Source organism: Gossypium raimondii, chromosome 9 (assembly GCF_025698545.1).
Source record: "Gossypium raimondii isolate GPD5lz chromosome 9, ASM2569854v1, whole genome shotgun sequence".
NCBI classification, from domain to species: Eukaryota; Viridiplantae; Streptophyta; class Magnoliopsida; order Malvales; family Malvaceae; genus Gossypium; species Gossypium raimondii.
The window spans coordinates 32,355,041-32,365,046 of record NC_068573.1 but is presented as its reverse complement, the minus strand read 5'-3'; the positions used below and the strand labels follow the sequence as shown (position 1 = coordinate 32,365,046).

The window sequence follows — 10,006 nt, the reverse complement described above, 5'->3', positions numbered from 1 at the left end:
CTATGGTTGGGGTTTGTCGTTCATGGTTGGCCCGCCCCACAATGGAGTCTCCAAGATTCAAACCTAGGTCTTTCCCTTAGGAGTGTAATGTGTTTTACTATTTTATCCAATCACTTGTTGATAATCCTTACTAATTTTGAAAGTGAACAGTTAAGGATAATTAATAACAAATTTAGCCTTTATTGTTTTATATATTCTACGCAAATGTGCTAATGTTGCAAGCTAAATTTGTTAAAATAAGACCAATTTGAGAAAATGTTGCGGACTAATTTTGTTAAATCAAAAATAAAGTGAGAGAATATGTAAATTTTGATGGCTAAATTTGTTATTATAGTAATAAAAAATATGTACCGATCGACAAAAAATTAACACTGTGATTAATTGTCTTTAATTGCTCACTTCCAAAATTGACACAGCTTTGGCTTTTTTTAAAGGGATCAATTTTCTCAATATCAAATTTGAAAGAAATTAAAAAAATCTTTTACCTAACAAAATTAATATTTTCATTACAAACTATAAATATGAACATATAATTTTAATTTATATATCACAATAGTACTCAGAAGTTACAATAATTTTTTATTAAAATCTCGTAATATTAATGTATTATTTAAAATGCATATTTTTACTTTCATGTTTGACGGCAGTACTAAATCAAGTAACTTTTAAAAATATTTTTCAAAATCACATTATTCACTATAATTTACGAAAAAAAGCTAAACAAACCCTAAATAACGTGAAAACCTTGTTTATGAGCCATTTATGAATAATAAACAAAGAGAGGTATACTTACAATGATGTAAAGCTCAAGTAGTTTCTTTCAAATTTTTAATATGCTTCAACCAGTTTTGACCAATGGATACAAGATTTTGATAATTTAAAATTTTAAAGATTTTGATAACCCTAAAATAGTACACCATTCCAACTACATACCAATATCAGAACAAAAAGGGTACGTCTAATACTACATTACTAACTACCTTGCCTTTACACCTCAACAAATGTTACATTTTCATGTATAAAAAGAAAAGCCTAATAAACCCATCTTCGTCATCCTTCATATTCCAACCATGTTCTTTTTCTACAACAACAAAATGCTAATTCAATCATACAACTGGGATTCCTTCTACCTCCCGCTGAATGCAACGGTTCGGGCCGCTGCTGCTTCTATTCGAGGCTTTGAAAATGAAACAGCTACCAGGTTTTTCAAATGAATAAAAACACCGAAATGGCGACAATCATTATAGTAAGGACTACCTATTCATGAATTGCCAGATGTTAATGACGCGGTGTGTTGGTTGTGTTGGAGTTGTTCAATGCTTCGTTTATCCTACTGAATGCTAACTTTACAGCAACGCAAGCTATTTCATGACCCTTGAACTTCTCTGTCACCAGTTTCCAGTCATCTACGCCTGGCTTTGGACCAGTCAGTGAAGACAATTTCCGAGTCTTCTTAGATGATAATCCAGTTTTCTTCACCTTAGCTGATTTACGTGGCGGGAAACGTGATTCCATTTTCATATTCCTTGTAGAGATTAGTCCACCGGGATTTTGCTTCACTAAATGACCAACTTCGGTGCACTCGATAGCAACTTCATGAGTCAAATCGCCGTAGTAACAATCATCACTTGAAACCTCAACTGTTAGAGGATGACCAATTAAGGCTTTCCCATTTACTTTACTCACAAGGGAAACTAATTGAACATGCTGTGGCCGGTAGTTAGCTTTCACCTCGATCCTAACATCATATAATGATGAATCAGTAGAATCAGTTATTCCATGAAATTCTGTCATCAGATATCTGGAGTTAACAGTATAGTGACAATGATCGGTCAGAAGTGACCTTCGAGGAGTCATAGAACGACCAGGTAGTATTTTTGCCTCCACCATCGGCCCCTTCACTCGAGGCTCCTGAGACATAGACTTACAGTCCCGGAACCCATCGAGCTGCTCTTCAACTTTCTGATCAGAACCCCGAGAAAACCCATACGAGTGTTTTGATTCATCATCCATGTCCACATATTTTCTCAAGCCGCGCTTATGAATTTTACTTATTTGTCTCACTTTTCTCTTTCCTTTTAACTGCCATTCCGTGGCACCTTCCTCCATTCTTTGGCTAGTACTATTTGTATCAATAGCAACTAATCTCGTAAAACCAGACTCATTATGTCCTTCAATTTTAGCTCGCCTTCCCAAATCACCAACTTCAGGTATCGCAGATGGACATGATACAAGTATCGGAGAAAAATCTGCCATGAGAGTAGAAGGTCAAACAATACAAATGTAATTTTATAAATGTTTATGCACAAAAAGAGATGCAATGATAAAAGAATGCTATATTTGTTATAAACGGTCAGTCTAGAATACCTGCAGATGGTTTATCTTCAACAAATGGGACATCAAATAGCTGACCTAGAATACCTGGTATGCCGAAAATTTCATCATCTTTTGTCGTATTACTAATTTGAGATACATCAGCAACATGTTCAAAAGCATTTGAGACACAATTCTCACATGAAACTCCAGTATTATCCGAGTTGTTATTAGTATTGTTGTTGTTGTTGTTGTTAATTACTTCATAAACACTTTCCCCGGATTCATTAAAATCCATTCCTGGAAACTTCTTGTCAGAGAGTCCCATAGGGGACAAACCACTTGAACTTGGAACTTCACCACAAACAACAGGAACCGACACCATAGCTGTACTTGCCAAAACCTTGGTTAATGGTCGCCAGTGATATTTCCTTTTCGAGAATTTGTGAACATTTGCCAGTTGTGATCTCTTTCTTTTTATCAATGATGAATGGTCTCCGTTAGAGAGGCAATGGCCGTTGTTTGAACCATATAATGAAGCATTATCTTGTTGAACTAGCTCAAGCAAGCCTGGAGCCTCAGCTTTTCTTTTTGATTCAACACCCAAGCCTAGATCCTCAAGTCCTCTCATTCGCTTGTTTCGTTCTGTTCCATCATCCTTGGAATCATTTGGTGTGTTTGTTCTCTTTACCAACATAGAGTGCATCTTAGTACCGTTAATATGATTTGGCTCTTCAAAGGATATGAAAGGGCTAGATAATTCCAGAGCTGAATCTGAGTCATTGTCGGATTCACTCATTTCATCAGTCAAATACTCATTTTCTTTCCCAGAATAAGAACCAGTAAGTGATTCTCGGGCCGAACTACAATGATCCTCAACTAAATGTTCACTCTTGATCTCAAGAGCATGGAGAATAGCATATTTTCTTTGAGCATATTTCACTGCTTTCTTGCTAGAATTTGTTGCCGCAGCCATTGCTTTCTCGATACATTCATCATAGTCTCCACTGTGAAAAGCCTTGACCCTCTTAGGCTTTTCAATATCACAGCAGTCCCTAAAATCGAAAAAAGCCAGGAAATTAGTCAACAAATTTGAGAAATAACAACACTATCAATGGTGATCATATGACCAAATTTGTATATTCCGAACTTCAAAAACAAATCATTCTAAAGGGAAGGGGGTTTCGATCATTGTAGAAAATAAAAGAAGAAAATGCATCACAACATGTGCTTGACTTGTAAACAATTCTGCATTTAGCGAGGTTTAAACTTTACATAACATAGATATAAGCTATAATGGCAAAACCATGAATCTAAATCGATATATGTAAATATAATTTTGTTATTTTCTATCGGATCAAGAGATAGTACTTAAGTTACACAAGGTGAAAACTGCAACAAAGGGATGGTTACATCCTCCTATGTAGCTCCAATTCTACATTTTCTTCAAGTACATGTGTCCGGTGCATATTTAGTTAATACATAGGAAAACTCAAAATAATTGAACAGAACTGTATCTGAACTTGTACCCAAGTCCCGGTAACATAGGCAGCCTCTACTGACAAATACTCACCTAATGAACTGATTTAGAAATTTATCTTTTGAACTTAATTAACCAATGCCTATACACTATAACAGTGTAAACCATAATGTACCACAGCAAACAAGCAGGCCTTTCAATGTGATGCAAAATGCTGAACTTTCCACCATATATTGCCACAAAAAGTAAAACAATATACATGTAAATGAAAGTGCGCCATATAGGTTGAAACTGCAAGCTTGCAATCTTCTCCTTAGAAACAATATATATATATGAACTTATATTTGATGCACTGACAGGGTATAGATTTACTATATTACTCAGACCTGAATGTAAGTGTTAGATACAGATATGTATTCAACACTGGTATGCTCAAGTTCCCCGTATATATGGAGCTTCCTTAAAGGGTCATATCTACCATGTTGAAAGCAGATACTTAAAGAAAAATAAAAAGTCAAAGCAACATAATAAACTTATACAGTGTCATGAAACAAATAATGCCACTTCACTACAAGTTTTTCACACACACATACACTTCACTACAAGTTCTTCAAACGCTCGTGTGCACACACACATACATATATACACATAAAGCCAATAGAGTAAGAGAAAACTAAATAGATCCAAGTGTTTTCACTTTTTTCAGGATCTTATTTATTAAACAATATCAAAAACAAAAGTTCCAAAAATGCTATGTTACTGTAAATTGAGTTTGAGAGTTGGATATGAAACTTGTCCAACATAGGTATGGTTAAATTTTTAAGTTCTTCATGTACTCGGAGAATCTTAAAGGTCAAGTCCTTGCATTCATGTGTCGCTCACAAGTAGTTCAAGAAAAACAAAGAATTCGAGTAACATAGCAAAAATGACAAAGAAAAAAACAACCAAAACTAGTAACAATCAAACTTGAATAAGAGAAAAGTAGAACAACGAATCATCAACATAAATGAAAGCTACTAAAATTACTAAGGGAAACAAAAATGCTAAACAGTGACCAAGAGATTTCAAAGAATGGGACTCACATGCTTGTTAATGCCCTTTATGTTGGATTCATTGGAGCTCCCCACAGGGAACCATTTCCACTAAATTGTTCTAAAAACTAAATGCCAAAGAAAAAAAAAATCTGATTTTTAAGAGCTGGTTCTTAAACTCCGTTTTGAAGCAAACCCACACTCTAAAACCACCAAAAATGTTGATTGCTTGAACAAGTGCATATGCCCTTTAAAACTTGGAAAAGAAATTTTAAAAAATAACAAAAAAAAATGCATGCAATTAAAACCCATAAACCAATAAAAGATAAGAGGCTTAAAAGAGAAATAGAAACCTAAACTCGAAGGGTTTTATGTAGGAAAAAGGTCCTAGCTGGAGAAGAAAAAACCTGTGTTCAATCATTAAAGAAAAAGACATCCGAGCTTTGCATTTCTATTTTCAATTAAACTATTCCTTTTTGGTACAGATAATGATGAATAGCAGAGATAGAGCGACGAAATGATTTTCGGTAAACTTTTTGCTTTAGTTATTGAAGTAAATAAAAGTTACAATTTGATACTAAAATTTTTAAATTGTTTTTTTTCTCACATTTTTAGTTGCTATAATAATTTTAGCCCTGATTTTTATACTTTCTATCAATTTTACCTTGATTATATATAAAATATTTTTAAAAATTAGAAAATTCTAAAAATTAAATAAACATAGATAAAGTGAGAGAATATAAGAGAAAATTGTTTTAAACCTTTCAAATTTTCTTTCTGTAATATCTGTGTAGAAATATCTAATACTCATTCTTTAGAAAAAATTTAAAAATATTAAGCAAAATTATTGGTTCTCTAGTTTTTACCTCTAATGATTATTTACTTAGCTTTTTCGTTATAAGAAAAGGAAAAATTCATAATATAATTTGTTTTCACAATCTGAGTTTTGAAAATTGATTTAAATGAATTGAAATTTTAAATTTTAAAAAATTATATAGAATCGGGTCAAATTGAAAAATATAAAAATCGAGGACTAAATTTATTATTGTATCAATTAAAAAGTATTACTCAATAATTAGGTGACAAAAAATTCGAAAACATTAGTGATCAAATTGTAACATTTCTTAGTTATGTGACTAAAATGAAAACTTACTCATAGATTAGTGAATAATAGTGTAGTCCCTATACTTTGTGAGAGTTATGAATTTAATCTTTGTACTTTAATTTGACCAATTTTAGTCCCTATACGTTTTGAAATTTGAAATTTTAGTCTTAACTCAAACAAAGAAGAGTTAAATTCAAATTGGTTAAATTCAATTACTAGTCTTGTACCTTGTGTACAATTGTAGATTTGGTCCATATTATCCAAATGAATAGTTCTAAATCTATATATTTTTGAATTTTGAAATTTTAGTCTTGACGTAAATAATAGTCATTAATCCATTAACTAGAATTTTTATGAGTAACATGTGGAAATGATAAGTTAATATGGAATTACACGTATGATAATATATAATTTAATAATTACCATTGGCGAGAATTAAATTTTAAAATTTGAAAAGTATAAAGACTAAAATCGACTAAATTAAAATATAAAGATTAAATTCACAACTTTTGAATAATACATAAATTAATAGTGGAATTTAACTCTTTTTTAAAGGATTTAACCATTTTTCATATTTAATTTTATTTTCATCACTTCTAAATTATCTTCTCCTTTTATATGAAAATTAGTAGAGTATAGATTAATACTTAAACTATATATATTTTTGTTTAATATAATATTTGGTACTTGAACCTAATATTTTCTCTAATTTAGTACTTAAACTTACACTTTTATTAAGTTGGTACTTACTCATTTTGGAGGTGCAATTTGGTATTTGAACTTGACGTTTTCCTAACTTAATACTTTTTTTGTTTGATTTGGTACTTGAACTTATTAAAAGTTTTACAAATTACTTTAATATACTAAGTACTAACAATATTATTTTTTATGAGGTAACAAAATAATCAATGTATGACCGACATGTGACAAATGATATGATATTTTTTATATTTTATATCTTCAATTACTTTTACTTTTATTTAATTATTTATTTATTTTAATAATTAAAATAATGAATTTCTTTTAATTTGGATTTTAAAACTCTTTTTTCTTATTTAATATTAATTCATTAAGCATAATTTAATATCTATTTTAACATGAATTTCAGATTGACAATACTTTTGTAGCATAACAAAAAAGTTAACACCGTTAGTGTTTTATGTAATTTGTATATTTAAATATCAAATTGAACCTAAAAAGCCTAGATACCAAATTAGGGAAAAAGTGCTAAGTTTATGTACCAAATTGAGCTCAAAAAAATTTAAGTACTAAATTAAAAAAAATGTTAAGTTCACGAATTCAGCCAAAAAAATTAGGTTCTAAATTTTTAAAAAAAATACCAAGTTTAATACCAAATATTATATTTAAAATATCAAATTTCCAACTAATTATAACATGTCATGTTATGTCATGTCATGTCATATAAACTTCAAGCTTAAACTAATTATGGGCAATGTTGTGTTGCCTTTGCCTTCTCAAATGACTTATATTCACTTCAAAGACAGCGATTTCGTTCCGTTTGTCGCCAAAGAGTCGACAGCAGATTTCGACCATCTTATTGGCGACCATTGACTACGTGTTGAGGAGATCCAAGCGCTTCTCCCGAAATTGCAGCCTGCAAATACGAACTCAAATGGACTGAAGAAGTTGCAAAAGCGTCTCACAACTATTCAAGTTACCATGTTTCCGAATGCAGGGATTGCATGCATTAGCTGTCTTAAACTACTTGGGAGGTAGTTGTATTATAGAGACTACATTAAATTAGTTCTTTTATTATTAAAAAATTAATTTTGTCTCTATATTATTATAAAAAATTAAATAAGTTTAAATTGTAATAAAGTTAATATTTATTGTATAAAACATGTTTTAATTTTTTTTCAATTTCAATTCAATTCCAAACAAATAATTTTATTTATAGAACTCTAAAACTTTAAAATATTAACTTCATTAAACAATAAATAATATTATTTAAACAGTAAATCTTAATTCTATACCAATTTGATCTTATTTGATTCTTTTATAATAGTATAAGAACTAAATTGATCCATTTAATATTAGAAAGACTAATTTTGATTAAGTCACTATAATAGAACTATCTCTCAAAAACATTCACCCACATGTAACCATGTTGTAGCTATCGGTAGCACGTTTATTCATTTAATGAAGTCATGTGAATTTATCCATGGATCCCAATAGGATACGAGTTTTCTCAACAATTCTCCATACGTATGTATGTGCACTTAGGATATTTATGCAAAGAAAGCAAAAGGCCTAAGGCAAAATTGAGAAATACATTTAACAAGTATTGCACTCAAATCCCAACCTTGCTAGAATCAAACTCTTAAGAGAAATGGCAAAACCATTTTGTAACAGTCACGTTTTGTCTTGGAGTTAGATACAGTGATGAATTGGATTACACGGTCATGTGACCCAAGTCAATGAGTTACACGGGCAGAGACACGGGTTGTAACACGACCATGTGTCTCAAGTCAGTAAGTTATACAGGTAGAGACACGGGTGGGATATGGCCATGTATCCCAACTTCGAAAGCCACACGACCGTGTGACCCCTGATTCTAAAATTTCTGAAAATTTCTCCAAACCCTTTTAAATTGTTTCAAATTAGTCCTTGTTTATTTTCTGATTATTTTTAGGGTTCTGAAAACTCGTATTAAGGATTGTAAGACTATTTTTACTCTAATTTAGAAATGAAATAGCAAATCTAAATTAGGTGAAGTAGGTCATTCTACTATTATAATCGAAGGTAATAGTCAGAGTTTAGTTCAATACTTTGATGCTAATAATTGGAATAGTCTTGTTATGTAGACAGTGGAAAACCAAGTTTAGTATTGCATATCATATCTCATCACTTGGTTGTTCAAGATAATTATATGGAAATATTAAATTAGCATGTACTGCTCATTGTATAATATGATGTTAATGGTCAGTTTGCACATTTGCTTATGTTGTAATTAAATGCTCTGATTGGTTAGTAATGCATGTGACCCTAATCTGATGACGGATATGAGTTAGGGGTGTTACACGGATTCAGGATTAATTCATATTAGGTTCACTCCAATGTATCATTCTACTAATGAATTCATCTATGTCTCTACTCGTGGAGTCAACTGCTCTGATAGCCAAGACTAGCCATCTCCCCAATTGGAATTATAGACAACATAATAATCCTTATCAGTATTTGAAACAATTGCTCACTTTGATTCTTTTACGGAATTACAGACTCATTTAGATTATCTACTGAAGTAAATTGACTTTCTCGTAATGTAAACATTCTTTACAATGCCACTTATATTTAATTTGAACTTTAGATAATCAATGAGCTAATATTTGTTTGTCACATTTTTTCTATGCATGCAAAATATAAAAGACATAAATACAAAAAATATAATAATAAAATGTGAAATTAATTTTATTTATTTATTCATCGTTAAAATAAATAGAAAACAATTATATATTTACTACAATATGGACACGTTTCCCAATAATCTCCCACTTGCCTTAGTGAAGTAAATGTGTCATGTTTCGTATTCTCATATCCTCGACGTGTTTGTTAAAACTCCTAGTTACAAGAATATTAATAAATGGATCGACAAGGTTACTTTCAGAAGTTACTTTCATAACATCTACAATTCCTTCAGCTACTGCCTTTCATATCAAGTGATGTTTCCAAACAATGTGTTTCGTCCTTTTTTGACTTCTCATTTTCTTGGTATTTGCTATTGCAACACTGTTATCACAATACAATGTTATAGTTTTTTTTTCCATATCAGGAATAACTTCAAGTTCGATTAAGAACTTTCGAAGCCATATTGCTTCTTTCGTTGCCTCAGAAGTAGCCACATGCTCAGCCTTCATAGTAGAGTCAACAGTGCAAGTTTGTTTTACACTTTTCCATACTATGACTCTACGGCCAAGAACGAAAACATTTCTCGAAGTCAATTTCCTTGAATCTTTCCAAGTTTGGAAGTATGAGTCTGTGTATCCAATAGGAGTAAGGTACTCCCCAGAATACACAAACATATAATATCTGGTTCTTTTAAGATACATTAATATGTGT

At 31.2% G+C, this 10,006-nt stretch overlaps 1 protein-coding gene across 3 annotated transcripts; it reads right to left on the bottom strand.

The window, feature by feature from the left end:
• Nucleotides 1–800: 800 nt before the first annotated feature.
• On the bottom strand, nt 801–5,345 carry LOC105799054 (uncharacterized protein At1g51745). Of its 3 annotated transcripts, none has more exons than XM_012629388.2 (3): nt 5,178–5,345; nt 2,368–3,368; nt 801–2,249 (listed from the first exon to the last, which is right to left on the bottom strand). In XM_012629388.2, the coding sequence occupies exons 1-3, from the start codon at nt 5,258–5,260 to the stop codon at nt 1,279–1,281; spliced, it is 2,055 nt and encodes a 684-aa protein (XP_012484842.1). In that variant the 5' UTR covers nt 5,261–5,345; the 3' UTR covers nt 801–1,278. The 3 variants fall into 3 exon arrangements, with proteins under 3 accessions (XP_012484842.1, XP_012484843.1, XP_012484844.1); XM_012629389.2 differs by having other exon boundaries at nt 5,232–5,341; XM_012629390.2 differs by having other exon boundaries at nt 4,876–5,309.
• Between the last annotated feature and the right edge of the window lie 4,661 nt (nt 5,346–10,006).

Bases quoted from the DNA above. Each gene is read 5' to 3' on its own strand.
- LOC105799054 (XM_012629388.2), bottom strand. From the start codon at position 5,260: ATGTCTTTTTCTTTAATGATTGAACACAGGTTTTTTCTTCTCCAGCTA. The intron at 3,369-5,177 runs GTTTCTATTTCT...TTTCGATTTTAG, and splicing joins ATAAAACCCTTCGAGTTTAG to GGACTGCTGTGATATTGAAA. The intron at 2,250-2,367 runs GTATTCTAGACT...CTCTCATGGCAG, and splicing joins TGAAGATAAACCATCTGCAG to ATTTTTCTCCGATACTTGTA.